Source organism: Sycon ciliatum, chromosome 11 (genome assembly GCF_964019385.1).
Source record: "Sycon ciliatum chromosome 11, ocSycCili1.1, whole genome shotgun sequence".
Classification (NCBI taxonomy): Eukaryota; Metazoa; Porifera; class Calcarea; order Leucosolenida; family Sycettidae; genus Sycon; species Sycon ciliatum.
The window spans coordinates 11,653,173-11,680,672 of NC_088653.1; the positions used below are offsets into that span (position 1 = coordinate 11,653,173).

At 47.2% G+C, this 27,500-nt stretch overlaps 3 protein-coding genes and 2 long non-coding RNA genes across 5 annotated transcripts in view; 3 read left to right on the forward strand and 2 right to left on the reverse strand.

Moving 5' to 3' along the window:
- LOC135827088 (metal transporter CNNM4-like) overlaps window positions 1-6,634 on the forward strand; it is a 10,084-nt gene extending 3,450 nt beyond the window's left edge. The window contains exons 3-9 of the mRNA XM_065339613.1: window positions 921-1,122; window positions 1,939-2,040; window positions 2,355-2,489; window positions 2,711-2,854; window positions 4,652-4,781; window positions 5,341-5,477; window positions 6,076-6,634. Of these exons, the coding sequence (XP_065195685.1) occupies window positions 921-1,122; window positions 1,939-2,040; window positions 2,355-2,489; window positions 2,711-2,854; window positions 4,652-4,781; window positions 5,341-5,477; window positions 6,076-6,327 (1,102 nt within the window). The 3' untranslated portion in view covers window positions 6,328-6,634. The remainder of the gene's footprint in view (window positions 1-920; window positions 1,123-1,938; window positions 2,041-2,354; window positions 2,490-2,710; window positions 2,855-4,651; window positions 4,782-5,340; window positions 5,478-6,075) is intronic.
- Window positions 1-27,500, reverse strand: part of LOC135827730 (metal transporter CNNM4-like) — a gene marked incomplete in the record, with an annotated part of 156,797 nt that overhangs the window by 7,103 nt on the left and 122,194 nt on the right.
- Window positions 10,008-10,746, reverse strand: LOC135827732 (uncharacterized). Its single transcript, XR_010555535.1, has 3 exons — window positions 10,617-10,746; window positions 10,398-10,473; window positions 10,008-10,111 (listed from the first exon to the last, which is right to left on the reverse strand). It is a non-coding gene; the product is annotated as an uncharacterized LOC135827732 (long non-coding RNA).
- On the forward strand, window positions 23,304-23,975 carry LOC135827733 (uncharacterized). Its single transcript, XR_010555536.1, has 3 exons — window positions 23,304-23,433; window positions 23,577-23,652; window positions 23,939-23,975. It is a non-coding gene; the product is annotated as an uncharacterized LOC135827733 (long non-coding RNA).
- Window positions 27,371-27,500, forward strand: part of LOC135827089 (unextended protein-like) — a 5,638-nt gene continuing 5,508 nt past the window's right edge. The window contains exon 1 of the mRNA XM_065339614.1: window positions 27,371-27,380. Coding sequence (XP_065195686.1) covers window positions 27,371-27,380 — 10 coding nt within the window. The remainder of the gene's footprint in view (window positions 27,381-27,500) is intronic.

The window sequence follows — 27,500 nt, forward strand, 5'->3', positions numbered from 1 at the left end:
GCCGTCAATTCATCAGCCTTTCAAGCTGTTGATTGGTGTAATTGTAATCCCAGCATAAGTTGCTATGTCTAACGTAGCTTGTTCGCTATCATCGCTTCAGCGATGGACAGGTGGAAGTGTTTGTGTGTGTTTGAATGAGGATTAGTCTTGTTGTCTTCGGCATCTCTCCATGTATGCTTGGAAAAAGAAATGACGTTTTGTTGGTGGGGTGTCTGGGGATTCTCTTCCTGTATGGGTCTCTGGAAAATATCGGATTTTTGCGAAATATTTGTTTGACTTCTCTGTAGGGTCTATTTTCTTAGGTAGCTTTGCATAGCCATCGGGCTCTAGTTCCTGCTGGCAGGCCTCTTGTACAGACTAACTATTGTACATAACAAATTCCAGCCATTTCAACCACTGCTATCGTTCATAACCTTTCCCAGACGGTGAATTTCTCTCTCGAAAGTCCCATTGTTAACGTGATGAATTTTAAACAAACAAAATGTGTACGAACATTTCCCTGTTTTGCATCTTCAGCACCAAGCCACACCCCTACTGAGCAGGAAAAAAAGATATAGTTGGGGGTATTTGGACAATTTCCTGCTGCACAGCCTCATTTCTCTTCGGAAATTGGAGATTTCGGTCAAAAACACCATGAAAAAATCAAGGGGACAAAAATAGTGCACAAGGGTGGCTCGGATCTGAGGCGCGGAAAGTCATGATATTTCCACTCATTACCTGCGGTTTTATCTGGTGTCGACACACTCTCTCTAAATACCCCACACCGCCACCTGGGCATGGTCGTGTGGGCTGTTGAACAGTGCATTGCTGGTCCCAGCATACTCACATGCAATGTACTCATACAATGCATATTTGGCAATGTGCACTGGAGATTAAATATTCGTTGTGTATGCTGCTTCTGCTGCTGCTGTTGTTCACAGAACGTTAACAAACCTGCTGGACTCGTTGACTGGCTCCGGATTGGTTGCCGTGATAGCTTCGTCCGGAGGTATTGTCGTCCTCGGCGAGATTGTCCCGCAGAGCTTCTGCTCGCGCTATGGCCTGGCCGTCGGGGCCAAGACCATATGGCTGACGCGCTTCTTCATGATCGTCACTTTCCCGCTAGCCATGCCCATCTCTTGGGTGAGTTGCAATCTTCTTATCTCTCTCTCTCTCTCTCTCTCTCTCTCTCTCTCCCCTCCTTTCGATCTCGCGCACTTCCCCCAAAGGTCATGGTCGTGACTTTCTTTCCCGCTAACCATTCCCATCTCGTGAGTGAGTTTCTTCAGTCTTCTTATCTCGGGTGCTCAAGGCAGGCATGACCTAGGTCCCTGTGAGTGTAATGGGTGTTCAAGGCTTGCATGACCTTGACCTGTGTGTGTGTGTGTGTGTGTGCAATGGGTGTTCAATCCGGGCATGACCTTGATCTGTGTGTGCAATGGGTGTTCAAGACTGGCATGAGCTTGGTTCCTGTGTGTGTGCAATGGGTGTTCAAGGCAGGCATAACGTTGGTCCCTGTGTGTGCAATGGGTGCTCTTGTGGCATGGCGTTCACCTGGACATGGCAGTCATTGGTCTTGATTCCAGTGGTCCCCTTGGTCAAGTTACTAGTCTCCTTAATCACGCTGAATGTACATGAAGGGCTCCAATTCAAAACGCGATAAAGACCAAACCGGAGCTTTTGCGGTTTTTTTGTCACGAAAGAATTCGTTTTCACCCCACGGACGTCTGTGTGTCGGTTTTACGGGTCAAAACGCGATGCATCCCTGTAAAAATGATTCCTGAAGTTTGTGTTCTTCTGCTAAACGCGACAAAAGTCATTGATGCTGCATTGCAGACTGAAAAAGAACAAATGAAAAAATGCACTCCCTGAAATTTCCACAAAAATGGATCTATCTTGTTCGTTTTGAATTGGAGCGCTTCACATGTTTTTTGCTGTGGTTGTTTCTTGTTTCCTAAGATTTTGGATCGGTTCTTGGGAAGGGAGATTGGTCGTGTGTTAAACCGCGAGGAGCTCATTACGTATTTGCAAGTGACGCGTGATCACCATGATATGGCTGAGGTAAGGGGTTCTTGATCTGCTTTCGTTTGTGTCCCTGTGTGTGTGTGTGTGTGTGTGTGTGTCTGTGTGTCTGTGTGTCTGTGTCTTGCGTGAAACTTAAAAACCAAAAATATGACCTCCGGAGTCAGGAGTCGACCGATAGCCGGGGTCGACTTATAACCGGTGAAATACGGTATCTGCTCTGTTCACTACTGAATTGTAGGATGTCGCTATGCTCGTTTGCTTCCGTGTGTGTGTGTGCGCGCGTGTGTGTGTGTACTTGTGTATGTGTGCGTGCTGCTGCGATGGCCGTGTCGTGTTCCTCTTTCCACCAGGATGAAGTAGAGATGTTAGAAGGAGTGCTAGCGTTTAAGAAGAAGACCATAGCGGAAGTCATGACTCCCAAGGCTAAGATGTTCCTGCTCGCCGATAACACCGTCTTAAACGGCAAGACGCTCCGCTTGATCCAGGTGAGCTGCCGTTACGGCGACTAATGAAACAGTGTTTCCTCGTATGCTAGTGTACAGGCGTAGTGGTGGCCTGCGGATGCGAAGCACAGCTTGTGAGTTTCTGAAGGGAAAGGTGCGAACGGAAAAAGTCTGAAGCTGCATACAGTCATGCTGGTTTCCGTGCGTGCGTCTGTGTGTGTGTGTGTGTCTGTGTGTGTGTGTGTGTGTGTGTGTGTATGCAGAAAAAGGGTCACTCGCGCATACCAGTGTACCGCCATACAGACAAGAGCGAAGTCATAGGCATGCTATTTGTGAAGGACTTGATTTTTGTGGACCCGAAAGACAACTGTCCTGTGTCTAGCATTATGAAGCCATACAAACTTGAGGTAAGTGTATGATACAGTACAACAATGCTGCTGCTGTTGCTGTTGCTGCTGGGCTTGCTGCTGCTGCTGTTGCTGCTGTTGCTGCTGCTGTTGCTGCTGTGCTTGCAACTGTTGATGCTGCTTCTGTTGATTCTGCTGCTGCTGCTGTTGATGCTGTTTCTGTTGATGCTGCTGATGCTGATGCTGCTACTGCTGTTGTTGTTGCTGCTGCTGCTACTGCTTCTGCTGCTCTGGCTGCTGCTGCTGCTGATGCCAGTACTAATGTCGGCGATGAGCGTTTTGTTTTTTTCCCCGACTAGATCCATCATGCGGCCGGGAGTTTTGAGTTTGTTTGTTTGTTTGTATACTTTATTTGAATTCGCAAATCCAAACGAGCACAAATGCTCAATGACAAGGCAGCGAATATGTTATTATGTTACAGGGAAAAGAGGGTTGGGGAGAAAATAAGGAGAAAAAGAGAGAATGGTAGATATCTCAATGAAGAGCGAAGCGTTATCAAACTACAAGTAAGCCAGCGAACGATAAGTCGATAGTTCTGTAACCCGCCTAATAAACTAAGTACTTTTTTTTCAGGCGTGCAGTGGACTGTCATTAAAACAGAAACAGAAAAATAATAATAAGGCACCCATTTTGTTTGTCCAGGGGATGGCCCACGCCTGGTAAAGAGAATAAATAGAGAAAATAAAATAAAATAAAAAAATAAAATAAAATAAAAAACAAACAAAGTACTAACAGTTACTGCTAACGAGAGTACTTGCTACTAACATCGGGAGGATGAAAGGCCCAACCCTGCCCTGCCAGTTACGGAATTACGGGGGTGGCCATGGCAAATAATAATGGTAAACAGTGAAAATCAATCACAGACAGGAAGCTGTCTCAGGGCAAGTTTCTAATCATAACATCAGGAAGATCGGAGTGTATACGGTACGACAGCAGCTTTGAAGCTGCTGAGAGACGACAGTACTCTGACTGCATCCGGTAGGACGTTCCAAAGGGCACTACCTCGGGAGGCAGGGCGAGATCGTCCGGCGCGGGTTCGCGTAGCTGGTAGACGGAGCCCCAGGGCGAGATCCAGGCGCGTCCTACGATCCGAGTTGATGTCCGGAACGTGTTCGTTTCAACAGCTGCGGGCGATGCTGCTGCCATTTCTTGCTGCTTGCTCAGCAAGCGCGTTGTCTTTCTCCACATGATTGTGCGTTGAAGCCTGTCTTGCTCGACCTCTCTCGGGACCTTCAAATCCAGACCCCTGTGTGCAGGTGGTTGCTGAGAACCCGATCGGGTAGTTGGAGTCGGTACTGCAACTGTGCACGTAAAAAAAACCGGCTACGTGCTAACTGTACACTTTCTATGTAGCGCAAGTGCACCCTCACTGTACAAACGATGTTTAAAAAATACCCGATAGAGTAGCCGTGCTACCCGGATAGAAATACCGTATTTCCCCGTTTATAAGTCACACTCTATTATACGTCGCATCCCCATTTTCAGGTTTGAGCAATATTGATTTGATATATTGACTTCAGTAGTAAGTCTCGCTCGGTTGAAAGTTGCACCCCTTTTTTGTCCTTGAATTTTAGTGTAAAAAGGTGCGACTTACATTCGGGGAAATTTGGTACCCAAAGTCGTTACGCGACCAAACCCTTGCCCATTGAAACCCTACTGGGAAAACCACTCCTTTGTCCATGTTGTAGTGGTCCCCCTGTGGGACAGGAGCTTCTCCTATCAGAGTGCTTGCCTTGACAGTTTTTTTACTGTGTTCTCATGCCGCTGTGTTGTGTTGTTGCACGATCCTTGTTGCAGGATTTATCCATTCCGGAAGACACCAAGCTGGATGTCATGTACGAGGCGTTTAGGAGCGGCGTGTCACATATGGCACTGGTCCATCGTCTTAACAACGATTGTGAACGAAACTCGTACCCTGCCATTGTCGGTAAGTGCGTGTCTGTGTGTCTGTGTATGTGTGTGTGTGTGTCCCTCTCTCTCTCTCTTTCTCTCTCTCTCTCTCTCTCTCTCTCTCTCTCTCTCTCTCTCTCTCTCTCTCTCTCTCTTTTCTCTCTCTCTCTCACATGCGTGCGCTCTCTCTCTCTCTCTCTCTCTCTCTCTCTCTCTCTCTCTCTCTCTCTCTCTCTCTCTTTCTTATTTTTCTGGTTCTGGTTGTGGCAGTAGCGACTTTGGTTTGTCGAATCTTCATTCTCTTGTTGTTGCTGCTGCCACTGCTGCTGTTGTTCTTGATGTTGCTGCTGCTGTTTGAAGCCTTATATTCTCACAATGGCCTGTTGCCAATATGAGAAGAAGAAACACAGGTATGGGGATCGGATAAAGAGATATCTAAATTTTGCGGCGTGCTAAAATAGTAGCCATGCTAATGAAGAGCTGCACCTGCGCCTTGACCCAAGAGGGTGGTGGCGTTCCTGCGGATGTGGAAAACTCGGCGGGAACCGTGACATTTTTTTATGAAGAGTTTATTGGTTGTTGTTGTTGTTGTGCAGGGATTGTGACACTAGAGGACATTATGAAAGTAATCATCAAAACGGAAATTGTTGAGGAGACTTCTAATGTGCGTCACCGTGATAACATAACCAAGGAACCGGTACAGAGGAAACCCGGGGAGAATGCGGATGTGGAGGTAGGCTGTGCTGATGTGTGTGTGTGTGTGTGCGCGCGCGCGTGCGCGCGTGTCTGTGTGTGTGTGTCTGGGTGTGGGTGTCTGTGTGGGTGTAATGGTGGGAGAGTGGATAGGTATAATTTGGAATGGCTGGTGGATGTAATTCCTGCTGAGTGGGTCGGTGAAGGTGTGCGTGAGGCTTTGTGCGTGCATGTACCCACGTGTATTAGGTGGAGGTACGTGTGTAGGCATGTACGTATATGCCTTGTTATTTATTTCATCGTGTGTGATTCTCATTAGGGTGCCTCAACTCACAAACACAGTACAGTCAGTGTATTTGCTGCTTGCGTCATCAGCTGTTCAACGTCATCAACTGTTAGTGAACAGTTGATGACGTATGCGGCAAAGACACTATGTTTTGAGGGTTTGAGTTGAGATACCCGAATGTGTAAATGGATGCAGTGGAGTCTGCTCTCATCTCTGTTGTTCTGTTCTGTTATAGAGGGCGGCGGAAAACTCGGCCTTCAGACGAGTCTACCGTGAAATGTGATTTTTTTTAAATTTGTTGATCTGTTCTCTGCTGCATGCTGTTGCTGCTGATGGCGTGTGCTTTTCCCAGGTACCTATGCTGGACGAGGCTGAAGGTGTCAACGTGTCCAAGAACCCGCTGATGGCCGCGCACACACTCCTAGGCAATAGTACGTGGCCACGTTGCGGGCCTAATTCTGCATTGGCCACTGTGCACATTGGGGGGGGGGGGGGGTCGAGCCCGTCTCGGGGAGGTTCCGGCCATACCGTGGAGTCCCGATTCCCGGCACCCCTCAGGGACGGACAGCCATCTCCAGAGTGTTGCTTTTCTTTTTGCTGCTGATGATGCTGCTGCTGCTGCTGCTGATGATGATGATCTATATGAATTTTGATGTGTTGCGTTTTTGCTTGCCCGTACAAGAGGCTGTTCAAATGATGATGATGCTGCTGCTGCTGATGATGCTATTGTTGTTGTTGTTGTTGTTGTTGTTGTTGTTGTTGTTGTTGTTGTTGTTGTTGTTGTTGTTGTTGTTGTTGTTGTTGTTGTTGTTGTTGTTGTTGTTGTTGTTGTTGTTGTTGTTGTTGTTGTTGACTTCTTTATTCCCACGATGGCACCATCGCTAATAAGAGATAAATTTATGAGAAGGTGAGATTGTGGGTTAAACAGTTGGAAAGTGATTTACATCACTTTGAACTTTACAAGTATGGGAGAGGGTGAGCGCTGCAGGAGCAGATTGAGTTAATCAGCAGTGAGCAGATTTCTTGTTTGAAAGCAGGTCGGGAGGAGACGTCACGAATGCTAGCAGGGAGGGCATTGTAGTATTCTAGGGACTTGTACAGTGGGGAGTCTTAACAGCGATCGGTTCTGGAGGGTGGGAGGTGCCAAGTGCGTGCGTGTCGAAGGCTGTACTGGGCCGTAACTTGAGCGGGGGTGTTGAGCAAGCGTATGTGTTGTGGGGCATATTGGTATTTTATGGAGTGAGCAAGAAGGGTGAGCTTCACTTTGCGGCGAGAGAACATTGTCGGCCATTTGAGCCGATGGAGCAGTGTTGAATGATCCAGAGGAGTGTAGAGGGTGAGACGGAGGCAGATTCTGGCCGCCTTGCGCTGGATTCGCTCAAGACGGTCAAGGGCTGCGATTGAGAGCGGGATGACAGCAATGCATGCATATTCAATTATAGGCAGGATATACGTTTTGTAAATGAGAGAGAGTGATTTAGTGTGTAGAGTTGATTTGAGCCTAAAGAGAATATTAAAAGATTTTACAGCTTTCTTTAGCACAAAGTCAAGGTGGGCTGACCATCTTAGGTCGTGCTGAAAGATGATGCCGAGGTGACGATGTTGTGTTACTGTTTCTAGTAGGGTTTGGCCAAGTTTTATTTCGGGTAGTCGTGGTGGGGGTCGGTTAGCATGGTAGAACGGGAGGATGACGGTTTTCGTTTTATTGACTAGCAGGTGCCAGCGCTCTAGCCATTCTGCTGCGGCATCGACGCTTCTTTGTAGCGCAGCCTCACACTCAATGCAGCTGCCTGCAATGGCAGTCAGTGCGGTGTCGTCCGCGAACTGGCTACACGAGGTTGTAGCATTTTCACAGGCAGTGGGCAGATCAATGGTGTACGCCAGGAACAGAAGTGGTCCCAGGACCGAGCCCTGGGGCACTCCCGCTGGTATTGGTATGAAGGCGGATGTTGTGCCTTCAACCTGCACCCGCTGTCTGCGTCCTGTCAAGTAGGCTTCGAGCCAATTGTGAGCCTTGCCGTCGACACCGTAGTGGCTCAGCTTTTTCAGCAAGCCTTGATGCCATACACGATCAAAGGCATTACTGAGATCGAAGAAACACGTTACAACATGCTTCCCTGCATCCCTAGCTGTGGGTTGTTGTTGTTGTTGTTGTTGTTGTTGTTGTTGTTGTTGTTGTTGTTGTTGTTGTTTCAAATCTTTATTCTCACGATAGCCAGTGGCCAATAAGAGATAATAGTGTAAGAAAGGAGAAAGAGTGAGGAAGAATTGGGTGGGCAGGGCCTAGGGGTTAATGACTACTTAAATGTACGGGCACTCGTCGGGCAGGGGTGGTCGCCACACGAGCATAAAGAGTTGCGTACTTAAGTGTACGGGCAGGGGTGGTCGCTACACGAGCATACAGAGTTGTGCAATAGCAGGGATATCTCGGATTTGAAGGGAGTACGAGAAGGGATTTCGCGAAGCTGGGTGGGCAGGCAATTAAAGTAATGAAGGGCCTTGTACAGGGGAGAATGGAGACAGCGGTCAGTCCGCGGAGTTGGCAAGTGCCAAGTACGAGAGCGACGTAAATTATACGAAGGTTGCACGTTGCTAGCAGTATGCAGCGAGAGTATATGTGGTGGGGCATAATTGTGGCGCAGAGAATGCGCGAAGAGTATATGTTTAACTTTAAAGCGTGAAAATAATGTTGGCCATTTGATGCGATGCAAAAGGTGGGAGTGTTCTAAGTGTGTGTAAAGGGGAAGGTGGAGACATATTCTGGCGGCTTTCCGCTGGAGTCGTTCTAGCCTGTCAAGGGAAGTGTGTGACAACGGTGTGAGAGCATTGCTCGCATATGAGAATATAAGTAAGTAAGTAAATTATCGTATCCGTTCCCGAAGGGAACTCACGACGGCCGCTAACACCCGATAAACCCTAGCGGCAGATGCAGCGCCTAACGGTGGGGGTGAGTGGGTAAGTCTCACAACCACTGGCACAAGTGCCGAAAGCGACCCCATTAGCTGCATCCATGTACCCCTTGTGCCTGGCCACAAGTTCCCAGTTGACTGTGGGTAGCAGCACGGCTGGAAAAACCGCTCCCAGGCAGGACTTGAACCAGGTACCTCTCGTATCTCAATCATGGTCTTTGACCAACCCACTGTGCCTGCATGTATGAGAATATAGGTAGTATGTATGTCTGATAGATGTGAGATAAAGAATCACTGGTGAGTGTAGACCTTAAGTAGTTAGTGCGGGGCGGGTTCTGGGCCACTTTTTGACCTTTGACCTTTGGTCCAAATAAGGCACACTGTGTCGGTCGTGCTTGGTCTGGCCCCGGGACTTCCCCCAGGGTTTGACCTTTGACCTTTGGGTTAAATAAGGCACACTGTGTCGGGCGCGCTTGGTCTGGCCCCGGGACTCCCCCAGGGTTCGACCTTTGGCCCTGCCATGTCATAAATGTGCCATAAAGGTTCTTTTCGCCATTGATGGCGAATGTGCACTTGTGCACGTTCGGTGCATTCGCACCAGGGAGTAGTAAAATACGTACTATTCCCTGATTCGCACATCATAGATGTGCATTGCATGCAGCGAATGACATATTGCGCATGCGCGCATACGCACGCGGAGCATGTGACCTTCAGTGGTCCTATGCGTGTGGAAAAGATGCAGTGCAACACAAGGTGTACTAGTACACGTGTCATTATACTACTCCCTGATTCGCACTTCGTAGATGTGCAGCAAACAAGTTCACGTTCCGTGCATTCGTTTTATTCGCACATCGTCGATGTGCACTGATTGACAAGTTGCCCATGCAGAGCATGCCTAATCGGCTTTTCGATCGGTTAAGAGAATGTTCAAATTCGGCCATATTATGAGCCCCAGGATCAGAATTCGGCTCAACATAGTACTTGAAGTCACCGTTCCCATTACGTCATGTACATTTACATACACCCTGTAGAAGCACTGAAACATCGGTTTTCGGCGAATTCAACATGCGAATTTTTGAACATTCGGCGAAAAGATGGGTAATTTCTTCAAAACCACTGTTTTCGGTGAATTTTTCGCCCGGCCGATTAGGGAAATGCCTACTATCCATGCAGGTACATTAGATGCATATTTCTATTTTGATCGGAATTCAGTTAGAATCAACCGGCTACGCCCGGAGTATCATGCATCAAAACAATTATTGAAGGGGTGTCACAGTGAAGCAGTGTTGCTACGCACCACAAATCCCCTCTGCCCTGCACCGAATTTATACTGGAGAATCCAGAGTGACCAGCAAAGAGTCACAACCCGCGGGTATCCAGTCACACTAAGGCATGTCCACCATTCCCCACATATTCACTGTAACAAAACACAATACTGTTTACTATAATACACTTTTATTTAAATGGACTTGGATGAGTCTGTAGAAGAGAACACAATGCACGCACACGCACGCATGCGCGGACACACACACACACACACACACACACAAACACACACACACATCTAGGTTATAGTGCTATACACGTATCTAGGGTTTAGGAAGCACGAGAATGTGTCGAAGCACCCACACATACCCCTTCATGCAGTGTACTTCAGTAGCCCAACACATTACGACCGCTCAGGACCATCACAAAACACATTACGACTGCACTGTTACTACACTACACACACAGTTACTACACTACGCCTGTTACAAGTACTTACAAATAATTTTGAAAACAAATGGCACATCCCGAAGACGGCAGCTAGCTCCAGACCTTCATACATACATCATCATCATCTGTAAAACCAAGCATGAGCGCACACAAACACTATTAGTGTCACGAATACGGAAGCAGGGTAAGACAAGAGGATACGAAACAAGTAAGTATCGCTATAACGAGGGGGATAAGTATACATGTAGACAGAGCAGTGCTTACTTACAGGGTCCTGATACGCTCCATGGCGTCCCGGTAGTCGGACTGCAACAGCAGCCCGACCTGCCGGCCCTCCCAGTAACGGGCTCGATGGGCCGCACCCGCCAGGTGTGCGGCCACGGCTTGGCCTCCCACCAGCCTTTCTCCACTGTAAAAACGAAAAAACCGCAGAAAGCACAGTGTCATAGAGCTCTTTTGTTGGGGGAGAGAGCTAGGAGCACTGCACACTTACCAAGTATCACAATATATGATAAGAAAGAGGCGGCGCTTGACGCACCGCCTCAGGTGCTGAAACAGGGGTATTACCCCTGTAAGGCGAACACCGCAATGACACGTGAACGTCATTTCTACAGACTGTTTTTCAGGATAATGATACTGAAGTGAAGGTGTGAACCGCAAAGCAAGACCTTTACCTTCTTCCTGTCGAATCCGCTCCCCAGCTGCATACCGACATCACCCGCTAAAACCCAATCATACCAAGTAACGCAAAGGTCATCAGTTGACCTTTTGGACTTTTCAACTCTTATCCAAAACCACCAAGAGGAAAAAACCAGGATGAAGAAGACGTCAGTTGTAGAAGCGTTTGTGGAGGAGTTGTTACATTATTCTCAGTAAATAGATATGGCTGATACATTCGGTGTAGACGTGGACGACCGGTCGTGGTCTCTCACCACGGGTCCTTTACTAATAGAAAGGCGGACGCCAATAAGAACTGTTGTGGAGTTGGCAGATCAAAACGCGCAGCAAGAAATTTGGCACGTCGATGGTAGACTCCATCGGGAGGACGGACCAGCTCTTGTTGATAGTAGGGGAGTGTCCGCCTGGTGCTATGGAGGTCGCCTTCATCGCGTCAATGAACCTGCTTGGATAGGACGGGGTAGCATAGAGTACTACCTCAACGGCGCCCGTCATAGAGCCGGCGGTCCTGCAGTCAGTTATTATGACGCCACATGCGGTATTCTACGGTGGTATCACCACGGAAGACTCCACAGGTATGATGGCCCTGCAGTGGAAACATTTTCAGACCTTGGTGAAGACTCTGAGGGGTTCTACCGACACCGCGAAGAGTGGTATTGGAATGGCGTCAGACAAAGGATCGGCGACGGCCCCGCTCTGACGGAGAGATTTGATGGCGCCTATTTGCTGGAAGCCTGGTATGTCCAAGGGCGTCTACACAGAGTAGACGGACCAGCCAGGATCACTCGGAGTGATGATGGTATCACCATCCAGTGGTATTATCACGACCGGCTCCACAGGGAGAATGCGCCAGCCGTGATACGCAGGGAAGGTAACAACCGTGTACGGGAGTGGTACCGATACAACCTTCGGCATAGGGAAGATGGGCCTGCTTTCATCTCTCAGGAGGAGGAGGGTATCTATCAGTGGTACCTCAACGGGGTGTATTACGGTGACCACCATCAAGGCCAGGCAATACACCCCATGGAGCTGCAGTACATCAATGTAGTGCCTACTAAGGTAGACTCGTCAGCAATAAGTCATGAGTTCATTTGTGTGATTTGTCAGGATACCCTGGACCGTCCTCTATCCAAGTTGGAGTGTGGTCATGAATTTCACTTCCACTGTATCAAGGAGTGGATCAGTTCTACCCCCAGCCCTACTTGCCTAACCTGCCGCTACTCCATGACTGCTGAGGACTTGGTTGAGTTCTTGTAGTAATACATCACACAGCTGCATGTAGGCGACTACGAATGACCAGTCATGTGCTACAGATGGACACGGACATGCCACCCTAAGTAGCCATGAGCGGCTATTTGGACAAGGGCAACAAAGCACCCCGTGGGCGGCCAAGGTTGACACTAGCCACAAGTCTGGTCGCTCAGTTGAATAAGCTTGGTGTGCCCATGAAGACCATGGAAGACCTTTCCAGGTGCCGACAACATGCAGAGGACAAGACAGACTGGAAGAAACTGTGCAGCTCGACACTCGAGGACAAATCAGTATCAGCATCTACTACACCTTGCTGATGATGCTCACAAGACAGAAGGGGGAAAAACACTGAATTTCTTTATTTAGTGCTCAACTACGCGAAATGTGTTATTATTATTATACATGTTCAACTGTACTCCGTCTGGCTGACTGCCATTCTCTACCACACATTACCGGACACTGTTGTGGTTGTCGTCGTTATCGTCGTCGTTGTTGATGTTGTAGTCGGTTGTTGTCGTCGTTATCGTCGTCGTTGTTGATGTTGTTATTGGTTGTTGCTGTCGGTTGTTGCCGGTTGTTGTTGGTTGTTGTTGGTTGTTGTTGGTTGTTGTTGATGTTGTTGTCGGTTGTTGTCGTCGTTATCGTCGTCGTTGTTGATGCTGTTATTGGTTGCTGCTGTCGGTTGTTGCCGGTTGTTGTTGGTTGTTGTTGGTTGTTGTTGGTTGTTGTTGATGTTGTTGTCAGTTGTTGTCGTCGTTATCGTCGTCGTTGTTGATGTTGTTATTAGTTGTTGCTGTCGGTTGTTGGTTGTTATTGGTTGTTGCTGTCGGTTGTTGGTTGTTATTGTTGATTGTTGTCGGTTGTTGTTGGCTGTTGGATGTTGTTGTCGGTTGTTGTCGGTTGTTGTTGGTTATTGTTGGTTGTTGTTGGTTGTTGTTGGGCGTTGTTGGTTGTTGTCGGTTGTTGTCGGTTGTTGTCGGTTGTTGTTGGTTATTGTTGGTTGTTGTTGGTTGTTGTTGGGCGTTGTTGGTTGTTGTCGGTTGTTGTCAGGTGTTGTTGGTTGTTGTTGCGTGTTGTTGTCGGTTGTTGTCGGTTGTTGTCGGTTGTTGTCGGTTGTTGGGTGTTGTTGTCGGTTGTTGGGTGTTGTTGTCGGTTGTTGGGTGTTGTTGTTGGTTGGTGTTGGTTGGTGTTGGTTGTTGTTGGTTGTTGTCGGTTGTTGTCCGTTGTTGTTGGTTGTTGTTGGTTGTTGTTGGCTGTTGTTGGTTGTTGTTGTTTGTTGTTGTCGGTTGTTGGATGTTGTTGTGTGTTGTTGTTGGTTGTAGTTGGTTGTTGTCAGTTGTTGTTGGTTGTTGGATGTTGTTGTCGGTTGTTGTCGGTTGTTGTCGGTTGTTGTCGGTTGTTGTTGGTTGTTGTTGTTGTTGGCTGTTGTTGGTTGTTGTTGGCTGTTGTTGGTTGTTGTTGTTTGTTGTTGTCGGTTGTTGGTTGTTGTTTGTTGTTGTTGTTGGTTGTAGTTGGTTGTTGTCAGTTGTTGTTGGTTGTTGGATGTTGTTGTCGGTTGTTGTCGGTTGTTGTCGGTTGTTGTTGGTTGTTGTTGGCTGTTGTTGGTTGTTTTTGGTTGGTGTTGGTTGTTGTCGGTTGTTGTCGGTTGTTGTGTTTTAATCGTTATTTTGTTCATTATCCAGGAGGATGTTGCTATGATCCAGTACCATTTTTTTCGCAAATATGAGACAAGTTTGTGTAACGTTAGTGTGACGTGGGGTATGCTGATTGGATGTGAGGTGGTGAGAGTATGCTGATTGGCCGATAACAATTAGTGGAAGGGATAAAGTAATGCGCTGCTTGTGCAGCGTAACCAAACACATGGTCTGTGGGAAACACCCTAGTAAAATAAATAAAATAATAATAACATGAATTGCCACCGGCACTTGAGAGACTCGAGCCCGCCACCTTGTTCAAATCGGACTTGGTAGCTTCATACTGGAACTTAATCTTCTTATTTTGAGGCATGACCGTACAAAACGCGCTTGGATTTTTCATTTTATTTTATTTTTTTATTTTTTTCATTGCAATTTTTTTAGCAGATAGCAACTTTTTTAGCAGACTCGTGAAACAACGGTGAATCTGGAACGAATAAATGGTCCATGTCAAAGGCATGAAGAGTCTCGAAGTCTTCACATTCATGATGGAACCTTGTCATGATTGACGCATTCCTTGATGGTGCGCACATGAAATCACCCTGGCTCATCTTTTCCAACTCCATTCTTTTCACATCCTGCAACCCATACCCTACTAGTATCAGTGGGGATGCTAGAATCAGAAGAGGCAAGGCAGCACTCTTCCGTGGATGTATTACTCGACACAACACCACCCATACTTGTTTTCTAGAAGTTTTGACTATAATGATATATTGCAGCAGGAAGTAGTATACAGTCAAATAGGATAGGATAAGAATGAATGATCAACTGTCTGATAAAGAATGCAGTTCATTAAAGACTTATTGGAAGGTCTCTACCAGCTGATCGTCATGTCGGACGGCGACACTGCATAATGATATGAAGCTCTCAGTTAGCTGTTTCAGTTCCGTGGTAGAAAGTGTCATGTGTGCGTCCAGAGAACGATGAAAACATCTGGGGTCCACGTTGATGCAGACAATTGGAGCAACAGCAAGACGTACCTTCAACGCTTGCTCGTCAATGTCGAGGGAGACTGCCCCGGGGTAGATGAAAACATCTTGTTCCACATCCAGTTCGAACCAGCTGGTCGGGACTAGCTTGCTTTCACCGTTGATGTACACCCGACATTGACCGTAGGACGAACGTGATGGGTAGAAGTTGGTCTTGATCTTCTCCACACGTCCTCTTCGGAGAGTGTCACGGAGCGATGGACAAGTCTTGATCAAGTTCGTAATGATGAACTCAGTGGACTCATTCAGTTCGATGTAAACCTGTCCTTAAGCATCTTTGCGAGCTGTTGCCGTACTACAACAGGCTGGTAGAGCTCCTGAAGGGAAGTACATCTTATAACCAGGCTTGTAGAAGGATCTACCTGATGACTTGTAGGACAGTTGCATGTCCTCCTGAAACCCATCTACCACAATCTCTTTGTGGAGCTTGGTAGGAGCAGGTGACACATAGCGACGCTTAGCCGGTACTGCCTTCGAAGAGAGCACAACTTGAGGAGGGTCAACAGGAAGAGCGGAATTCTTCCTCACCCGCCGCTCGTATAGGTTATCCATCTTCAAGGAAGCGAAGGGAGAACAACTCATCAGCACTGTATTCGTTGAACGAATGACTCGACTACAGGACAACCACCCGTATTTATACAAGGCAGAGACGGAGGCGGGTTGAAGTGATAACATATGTGTCAGCTAGGTCAACCAATCACCATCAAGCCCGCCAAAAACATTTGACCACTCAGCATTGAGCCCACCAAAAACATTTGACCAACCAGCATCAAACCCGCCAAAAGCATTTTGTCCAATCAGCGGCATGCCCACCAAAATCATATCTCATCTTAAAGATTCCTTACATGATACCGCCACTTTAGTAAACTGATACAGTATGGAAATAAGATCAGAGTCAAACGTGTGCAAGTTCTGAATCACGTGATCAAGTGAATAGGTTTCCCAACAATAGGCATCAATCAATGATGCCATAAGAGATGTATCAGATGGAGATAAAATCAGCAAATTCGTACGCAACGTGGACAGTTGAGAAGAAGACACCATCCTGGTCGACTCCATGAGATGCAGTACATATAGGAGTGGAAAATGCTGAGGAAGAGGTTTCATGATTCGACTGAACCTCAACCATGATACATTGCTACGAGGTAAGTAGGAACGCAGTTTACGTAGTACATCCACATTCGTATCGTATACTATGCAGGATAATGCTATAGCATAGTTTATACTCTTGTACAAACAGGATTTTTTCATCGCAAGTATCTGCTCCCGAAGAGTGTGTACGCAAAGCTGATCGGATAAGAGTTCAGTTTTCGAAAGAAAATGCAAAAGATGACGATCCACACCGCTTAACCGCTCATGTACCGCGTAAGGCTTCTTCATCAAACTACATCTCCCATGCACATCATCTTCAGGGAAGTAAATCACCGCCATGACAAGTCCACACGAAGAACACACGTATCTTCTTTCATGTAAAACATGATCAAGATGTTGACACTGTTTTTCCTCCCCGTATTGCTCTTTTTCTTCTTCTTCTTCATCCTTCTCATGAAGCCTCCTTTCACGTACATAAGCAGGTAAGATCTTAAATTCAGAATCCATCTTCACTCCTCACCAACATCCTCATTATGACACTATATCCAGCATGATATCTACTTTATATAACCAATCCTATCCAGGGCAATTATCAGGTACAACCATTGGGGTAGAGGACATCATACCCTCTCCAACACGTCGGGGAGGGTATGAGGTCCTCTACCCCAATGGTTGTACCTGATAATTGCCCTGGATAGGATTGGTTATATAAAGTAGATATCATGCTGGATATAGTGTCATAATGAGGATGTTGGTGAGGAGTGAAGATGGATTCTGAATTTAAGATCTTACCTGCTTATGTACGTGAAAGGAGGCTTCATGAGAAGGATGAAGAAGAAGAAGAAAAAGAGCAATACGGGGAGGAAAAACAGTGTCAACATCTTGATCATGTTTTACATGAAAGAAGATACGTGTGTTCTTCGTGTGGACTTGTCATGGCGGTGATTTACTTCCCTGAAGATGATGTGCATGGGAGATGTAGTTTGATGAAGAAGCCTTACGCGGTACATGAGCGGTTAAGCGGTGTGGATCGTCATCTTTTGCATTTTCTTTCGAAAACTGAACTCTTATCCGATCAGCTTTGCGTACACACTCTTCGGGAGCAGATACTTGCGATGAAAAAATCCTGTTTGTACAAGAGTATAAACTATGCTATAGCATTATCCTGCATAGTATACGATACGAATGTGGATGTACTACGTAAACTGCGTTCCTACTTACCTCGTAGCAATGTATCATGGTTGAGGTTCAGTCGAATCATGAAACCTCTTCCTCAGCATTTTCCACTCCTATATGTACTGCATCTCATGGAGTCGACCAGGATGGTGTCTTCTTCTCAACTGTCCACGTTGCGTACGAATTTGCTGATTTTATCTCCATCTGATACATCTCTTATGGCATCATTGATTGATGCCTATTGTTGGGAAACCTATTCACTTGATCACGTGATTCAGAACTTGCACACGTTTGACTCTGATCTTATTTCCATACTGTATCAGTTCACTAAAGTGGCGGTATCATGTAAGGAATCTTTAAGATGAGATATGATTTTGGTGGGCATGCCGCTGATTGGACAAAATGCTTTTGGCGGGTTTGATGCTGGTTGGTCAAATGTTTTTGGTGGGCTCAATGCTGAGTGGTCAAATGTTTTTGGCGGGCTTGATGGTGATTGGTTGACCTAGCTGACACATATGTTATCACTTCAACTCGCCTCCGTCTCTGCCTTGTATAAATACGGGTGGTTGTCCTGTAGTCGAGTCATTCGTTCAACGAATACAGTGCTGATGAGTTGTTCTCCCTTCGCTTCCTTGAAGATGGATAACCTATACGAGCGGCGGGTGAGGAAGAATTCCGCTCTTCCTGTTGACCCTCCTCAAGTTGTGCTCTCTTCGAAGGCAGTACCGGCTAAGCGTCGCTATGTGTCACCTGCTCCTACCAAGCTCCACAAAGAGATTGTGGTAGATGGGTTTCAGGAGGACATGCAACTGTCCTACAAGTCATCAGGTAGATCCTTCTACAAGCCTGGTTATAAGATGTACTTCCCTTCAGGAGCTCTACCAGCCTGTTGTAGTACGGCAACAGCTCGCAAAGATGCTCAAGGACAGGTTTACATCGAACTGAATGAGTCCACTGAGTTCATCATTACGAACTTGATCAAGACTTGTCCATCGCTCCGTGACACTCTCCGAAGAGGACGTGTGGAGAAGATCAAGACCAACTTCTACCCATCACGTTCGTCCTACGGTCAATGTCGGGTGTACATCAACGGTGAAAGCAAGCTAGTCCCGACCAGCTGGTTCGAACTGAATGTGGAACAAGATGTTTTCATCTACCCCGGGGCAGTCTCCCTCGACATTGACGAGCAAGCGTTGAAGGTACGTCTTGCTGTTGCTCCAATTGTCTGCATCAACGTGGACCCCAGATGTTTTCATCGTTCTCTGGACGCACACATGACACTTTCTACCACGGAACTGAAACAGCTAACTGAGAGCTTCATATCATTATGCAGTGTCGCCGTCCGACATGACGATCAGCTGGTAGAGACCTTCCAATAAGTCTTTAATGAACTGCATTCTTTATCAGACAGTTGATCATTCATTCTTATCCTATCCTATTTGACTGTATACTACTTCCTGCTGCAATATATCATTATAGTCAAAACTTCTAGAAAACAAGTATGGGTGGTGTTGTGTCGAGTAATACATCCACGGAAGAGTGCTGCCTTGCCTCTTCTGATTCTAGCATCCCCACTGATACTAGTAGGGTATGGGTTGCAGGATGTGAAAAGAATGGAGTTGGAAAAGATGAGCCAGGGTGATTTCATGTGCGCACCATCAAGGAATGCGTCAATCATGACAAGGTTCCATCATGAATGTGAAGACTTCGAGACTCTTCATGCCTTTGACATGGACCATTTATTCGTTCCAGATTCACCGTTGTTTCACGAGTCTGCTAAAAAAGTTGCTATCTGCTAAAAAAGTTGCAATGAAAAAAATAAAAAAATAAAATAAAATGAAAAATCCAAGCGCGTTTTGTACGGTCATACCTCAAAATAAGAAGATTAAGTTCCAGTATGAAGCTACCAAGTCCGATTTGAACAAGGTGGCGGGCTCGAGTCTCTCAAGTGCCGGTGGCAATTCATGTTATTATTATTTTATTTATTTTACTAGGGTGTTTCCCACAGACCATGTGTTTGGTTACGCTGCACAAGCAGCGCATTACTTTATCCCTTCCACTAATTGTTATCGGCCAAATAGCATACTCTCACCACCTCACATCCAATCAGCATACCCCACGTCACACTAACGTTACACAAACTTGTCTCATATTTGCGAAAAAAATGGTACTGGATCATAGCAACATCCTCCTGGATAATGAACAAAATAACGATTAAAACACAACAACCGACAACAACCGACAACAACCAACACCAACCAAAAACAACCAACAACAGCCAACAACAACCAACAACAACCGACAACAACCGACAACAACCGACAACAACATCCAACAACCAACAACAACTGACAACAACCAACTACAACCAACAACAACAACAAACAACAACCAACAACCGACAACAACAAACAACAACAGCCAACAACAGCCAACAACAACCAACAACAGCCAACAACAACAACAACAACAACAACAACCAACAACAACCGACAACAACCGACAACAACCGACAACAACCGACAACAACATCCAACAACCAACAACAACTGACAACAACCAACTACAACCAACAACAACACACAACAACATCCAACAACCGACAACAACAAACAACAACAACCAACAACAGCCAACAACAACCAACAACAACCAACAACAACGGACAACAACCGACAACAACCAACAACAACCAACACTAACCAACACCAACCAACAACAACACCCAACAACCGACAACAACACCCAACAACCGACAACAACACCCAACAACCGACAACAACCGACAACAACCGACAACAACCGACAACAACACGCAACAACAACCAACAACACCTGACAACAACCGACAACAACCAACAACGCCCAACAACAACCAACAACAACCAACAATAACCAACAACAACCGACAACAACCGACAACAACCGACAACAACCAACAACGCCCAACAACAACCAACAACAACCAACAATAACCAACAACAACCGACAACAACCGACAACAACATCCAACAGCCAACAACAACCGACAACAATCAACAATAACAACCAACAACCGACAGCAACAACCAATAACAACCAACAACCGACAGCAACAACTAATAACAACATCAACAACGACGACGATAACGACGACAACAACTGACAACAACATCAACAACAACCAACAACAACCAACAACAACCAACAACAACCGGCAACAACCGACAGCAGCAACCAATAACAGCATCAACAACGACGACGATAACGACGACAACAACCGACAACAACATCAACAACAACCAACAACAACCAACAACAACCAACAACAACCAACAACAACGGACAACAACCGACAACAACCAACAACAACCAACACCAACCAACACCAACCAACAACAACACCCAACAACCGACAACAACACCCAACAACCGACAACAACACCCAACAACCGACAACAACCGACAACAACCGACAACAACCGACAACAACACGCAACAACAACCAACAACACCTGACAACAACCGACAACAACCAACAACGCCCAACAACAACCAACAACAACCAACAATAACCAACAACAACCGACAACAACCGACAACAACCGACAACAACCAACAACGCCCAACAACAACCAACAACAACCAACAATAACCAACAACAACCGACAACAACCGACAACAACATCCAACAGCCAACAACAACCGACAACAATCAACAATAACAACCAACAACCGACAGCAACAACCAATAACAACCAACAACCGACAGCAACAACTAATAACAACATCAACAACGACGACGATAACGACGACAACAACTGACAACAACATCAACAACAACCAACAACAACCAACAACAACCAACAACAACCGGCAACAACCGACAGCAGCAACCAATAACAGCATCAACAACGACGACGATAACGACGACAACAACCGACAACAACATCAACAACAACCAACAACAACCAACAACAACCAACAACAACCGGCAACAACCGACAGCAACAACCAATAACAACATCAACAACGACGACGATAACGACGACAACAACCGACTACAACATCAACAACGACGACGATAACGACGACAACCACAACAGTGTCCGGTAATGTGTGGTAGAGAATGGCAGTCAGCCAGACGGAGTACAGTTGAACATGTATAATAATAATAACACATTTCGCGTAGTTGAGCACTAAATAAAGAAATTCAGTGTTTTTCCCCCTTCTGTCTTGTGAGCATCATCAGCAAGGTGTAGTAGATGCTGATACTGATTTGTCCTCGAGTGTCGAGCTGCACAGTTTCTTCCAGTCTGTCTTGTCCTCTGCATGTTGTCGGCACCTGGAAAGGTCTTCCATGGTCTTCATGGGCACACCCAGCTTATTCAACTGAGCGACCAGACTTGTGGCTAGTGTCAACCTTGGCCGCCCACGGGGTGCTTTGTTGCCCTTGTCCAAATAGCCGCTCATGGCTACTTAGGGTGGCATGTCCGTGTCCATCTGTAGCACATGACTGGTCATTCGTAGTCGCCTACATGCAGCTGTGTGATGTATTACTACAAGAACTCAACCAAGTCCTCAGCAGTCATGGAGTAGCGGCAGGTTAGGCAAGTAGGGCTGGGGGTAGAACTGATCCACTCCTTGATACAGTGGAAGTGAAATTCATGACCACACTCCAACTTGGATAGAGGACGGTCCAGGGTATCCTGACAAATCACACAAATGAACTCATGACTTATTGCTGACGAGTCTACCTTAGTAGGCACTACATTGATGTACTGCAGCTCCATGGGGTGTATTGCCTGGCCTTGATGGTGGTCACCGTAATACACCCCGTTGAGGTACCACTGATAGATACCCTCCTCCTCCTGAGAGATGAAAGCAGGCCCATCTTCCCTATGCCGAAGGTTGTATCGGTACCACTCCCGTACACGGTTGTTACCTTCCCTGCGTATCACGGCTGGCGCATTCTCCCTGTGGAGCCGGTCGTGATAATACCACTGGATGGTGATACCATCATCACTCCGAGTGATCCTGGCTGGTCCGTCTACTCTGTGTAGACGCCCTTGGACATACCAGGCTTCCAGCAAATAGGCGCCATCAAATCTCTCCGTCAGAGCGGGGCCGTCGCCGATCCTTTGTCTGACGCCATTCCAATACCACTCTTCGCGGTGTCGGTAGAACCCCTCAGAGTCTTCACCAAGGTCTGAAAATGTTTCCACTGCAGGGCCATCATACCTGTGGAGTCTTCCGTGGTGATACCACCGTAGAATACCGCATGTGGCGTCATAATAACTGACTGCAGGACCGCCGGCTCTATGACGGGCGCCGTTGAGGTAGTACTCTATGCTACCCCGTCCTATCCAAGCAGGTTCATTGACGCGATGAAGGCGACCTCCATAGCACCAGGCGGACACTCCCCTACTATCAACAAGAGCTGGTCCGTCCTCCCGATGGAGTCTACCATCGACGTGCCAAATTTCTTGCTGCGCGTTTTGATCTGCCAACTCCACAACAGTTCTTATTGGCGTCCGCCTTTCTATTAGTAAAGGACCCGTGGTGAGAGACCACGACCGGTCGTCCACGTCTACACCGAATGTATCAGCCATATCTATTTACTGAGAATAATGTAACAACTCCTCCACAAACGCTTCTACAACTGACGTCTTCTTCATCCTGGTTTTTTCCTCTTGGTGGTTTTGGATAAGAGTTGAAAAGTCCAAAAGGTCAACTGATGACCTTTGCGTTACTTGGTATGATTGGGTTTTAGCGGGTGATGTCGGTATGCAGCTGGGGAGCGGATTCGACAGGAAGAAGGTAAAGGTCTTGCTTTGCGGTTCACACCTTCACTTCAGTATCATTATCCTGAAAAACAGTCTGTAGAAATGACGTTCACGTGTCATTGCGGTGTTCGCCTTACAGGGGTAATACCCCTGTTTCAGCACCTGAGGCGGTGCGTCAAGCGCCGCCTCTTTCTTATCATATATTGTGATACTTGGTAAGTGTGCAGTGCTCCTAGCTCTCTCCCCCAACAAAAGAGCTCTATGACACTGTGCTTTCTGCGGTTTTTTCGTTTTTACAGTGGAGAAAGGCTGGTGGGAGGCCAAGCCGTGGCCGCACACCTGGCGGGTGCGGCCCATCGAGCCCGTTACTGGGAGGGCCGGCAGGTCGGGCTGCTGTTGCAGTCCGACTACCGGGACGCCATGGAGCGTATCAGGACCCTGTAAGTAAGCACTGCTCTGTCTACATGTATACTTATCCCCCTCGTTATAGCGATACTTACTTGTTTCGTATCCTCTTGTCTTACCCTGCTTCCGTATTCGTGACACTAATAGTGTTTGTGTGCGCTCATGCTTGGTTTTACAGATGATGATGATGTATGTATGAAGGTCTGGAGCTAGCTGCCGTCTTCGGGATGTGCCATTTGTTTTCAAAATTATTTGTAAGTACTTGTAACAGGCGTAGTGTAGTAACTGTGTGTGTAGTGTAGTAACAGTGCAGTCGTAATGTGTTTTGTGATGGTCCTGAGCGGTCGTAATGTGTTGGGCTACTGAAGTACACTGCATGAAGGGGTATGTGTGGGTGCTTCGACACATTCTCGTGCTTCCTAAACCCTAGATACGTGTATAGCACTATAACCTAGATGTGTGTGTGTGTTTGTGTGTGTGTGTGTGTGTGTGTGTGTCCGCGCATGCGTGCGTGTGCGTGCATTGTGTTCTCTTCTACAGACTCATCCAAGTCCATTTAAATAAAAGTGTATTATAGTAAACAGTATTGTGTTTTGTTACAGTGAATATGTGGGGAATGGTGGACATGCCTTAGTGCGACTGGATACCCGCGGGTTGTGACTCTTTGCTGGTCACTCTGGATTCTCCAGTATAAATTCGGTGCAGGGCAGAGGGGATTTGTGGTGCGTAGCAACACTGCTTCACTGTGACACCCCTTCAATAATTGTTTTGATGCATGATACTCCGGGCGTAGCCGGTTGATTCTAACTGAATTCCGATCAAAATAGAAATATGCATCTAATGTACCTGCATGGATAGTAGGCATTTCCCTAATCGGCCGGGCGAAAAATTCACCGAAAACAGTGGTTTTGAAGAAATTACCCATCTTTTCGCCGAATGTTCAAAAATTCGCATGTTGCATTCGCCGAAAACCGATGTTTCAGTGCTTCTACAGGGTGTATGTAAATGTACATGACGTAATGGGAACGGTGACTTCAAGTACTATGTTGAGCCGAATTCTGATCTTGGGGCTCATAATATGGCCGAATTTGAACATTCTCTTAACCGATCGAAAAGCCGATTAGGCATGCTCTGCATGGGCAACTTGTCAATCAGTGCACATCGACGATGTGCGAATAAAACGAATGCACGGAACGTGAACTTGTTTGCTGCACATCTACGAAGTGCGAATCAGGGAGTAGTATAATGACACGTGTACTAGTACACCTTGTGTTGCACTGCATCTTTTCCACACGCATAGGACCACTGAAGGTCACATGCTCCGCGTGCGTATGCGCGCATGCGCAATATGTCATTCGCTGCATGCAATGCACATCTATGATGTGCGAATCAGGGAATAGTACGTATTTTACTACTCCCTGGTGCGAATGCACCGAACGTGCACAAGTGCACGTTCGCCATCAATGGCGAAAAGAACCTTTATGGCACATTTATGACATGGCAGGGCCAAAGGTCGAACCCTGGGGGAGTCCCGGGGCCAGACCAAGCGCGCCCGACACAGTGTGCCTTATTTAACCCAAAGGTCAAAGGTCAAACCCTGGGGGAAGTCCCGGGGCCAGACCAAGCACGACCGACACAGTGTGCCTTATTTGGACCAAAGGTCAAAGGTCAAAAAGTGGCCCAGAACCCGCCCCGCACTAACTACTACCTTAGTCTAAAAAGAATATTGAAAGACTTGAGTGATTTTTTGACTATGTATTCAACATGCTCCGTCCAACGGAGGTCATGCTGAAAGATTATTCCGAGGTGTTTGTGTTTTTGTGCTACGGTAAGCGGACTATTCCTGAGGGTGATCTGGGGTAGCTGTTCAGGGGGGGGCGGTTATTGTGGTAGAACGGGAGGATGACTGTTTTCTTTGTGTTAACCAGCAGGTGCCATCTTTGAAGCCAGTCTCCAGCTGCTGTGACACTCTGTTGTAGGTTTCGGGTGCAGTCTTGAAGAGTTCTCGCTATGGAAATCAGAGCGGTGTCATCTGCAAACTGGCTACAGGTGGTGCTGGGATTCTCACATGCGTGTGGAAGGTCTATGGTGTAGACGAGGAATAGAAGCGGCCCAAGAACAGATCCCTGAGGGACACCGGCAGGGATCTCGAGGAAAGGCGATAGGTCGCCATCCACCTGGACCCTTTGCCGACGCCCCAACAGGTACCGTCGGAACCACTCCAGGGCGTTGCCCTGGACACCATAGTGGGAGAGTTTTGCTAGAAGGCCTGCATGCCACACACGATCGAAGGCCTTGCTTAGATCGAAAAAGCAGGCATTGACGTGTTTCCCGTCGTCTCTCGCAGTGGAGAGGGTATGGACGAGACGAGCGAGCTGCTGCTCAGTGCCGTCTTTCTCGCGGAATCCGGACTGCTGGTTGGGCAGGTGTGGTGTGATGTGCTTGTAGAGGAGTTGATGTGCAATTTTTTCTTGGATTTTTGATGTAGTGCTCAAGAGAGAGATGGGTCTATAATTTGTTGGTTGGGTTGGGTCACCCGGCTTGGGTACTGGAGTAATGGTGGCATCTTTCCAATCCTGTGGGATTTCTCCGGTTTGGAACGATAGATTAAAGAGGGACGATAACGACGGTGCAAGTTCCTTAGCCGCCTCTTTGAGTAGGCGGTTTGGAATAGAGTCAAACCCGGGGCTTTTGTTGGTATCAACTCCGCGGAGGAGTTTTTCGACCTCAGCTTGGGAAGTCGAGATTTCTTGAAGGGGACTGAGGATGTCAGGGGTGGTGTTGATGGCTGGAGTTTGCTCATCCGCATTGGCCACGGACAGCTTGCTCTGTGAAATGAAGAATTCGTTGAGGGCAGCGGCTTTTTGTGCTGGTGTCGTTGCAGGAGTTGCTTGGCTGACGAGTTCGGGTATGCGTTGTTTTGTAGCTGTAGTTAGGTGCTTCATGAGGCGGTGTAGGGAAGTAGAGGAGGCTGTTGAGTTGTTTACGAAATCCGATTTAGCACGACGCAGGAGGGTGGTGACACGGTTTCTTTGGGCAGTGAACGTGTTCCAGTCGTCATTCGAGCGTGAGTGAAGGTATATTCTGTGTTTTCTGTGCTTATCCTTGATCTCTTTCAAGAGGCCCTTTGATATCCATGGTCGTGCTGGCACGTTCTTCCTGTCCCAAGGGGGGTGAGTGCGAGTAACTTGGCAGTATTCTTGGGCGATGCTCAGGACATTGTCGCGCCAGGATCGCAAGAAGGTGTCAACTGGGCATGGGTCGTGTTGGTTTGGATGGTGGTTGAGATTTGTGCGTGAAAGGGCTTCTCGAAGAAGGTGGATAGTGCTGTCTGTCCATGACCAGAATGTGGTGCTTCTGGATCGTGGAGGGGAGTTGTTAATTATGGGGGGCAGTTGATTATTGATGTGGCCACTGATAGTAGTGTGATCGGATGCGCCAAACGGTGGAAGTGATTGGATATGAATATCATTGGTGTGGAGTGAGGAGATAACAAGGTCTAGACATGAGAGAGGCGTTTGTCGGTGGATGTAAGTAGGGAATCTGACATGTTGTGTGAGGCCGTATGTGTGTAGCAGAGTTTGTATGTCGTCCCCAAGGCGATCTGTTCTGTCTGTGGTGAGCCACGCACTGTTCTTGGCATTGAAGTCTCCAAGTAGTAGGAGGTCGTCACCTTCGGCTCTAGCGGTTTTGATGCTTCTTTCCAGTTCCGCACAGAAGAGGGTGCCATCGCTACGGGGTGGTCGGTAAATGTTTGCAACAACGAGGGAAAGGTTACCGGTCGAAATTCTCGTCCATATGCATTCTGCTGCTGTCATTGGTATTGTCAGTACCCTTGTGTTGAAACGTTCCGCTATGTACAAGGCAACACCACCACCATAGTCCTGTCTGTCAGCTCTGATCAGCTTGTAGCCTGGGATTGCATAGAGACTGTCAGGGTCTGATGTGTCAGCCCAGGTTTCCTGGACTGCAATGACTGATAGTTCGTTCTGAGATTCAGAGCACGAACGGGTAAAGGTAAGTAACTCGTCCATTTTGTTGAATATGCAACGCACGTTGGTACTGAGAAAGTTCAAATTCACTGACATTGGTATTGTTTTTT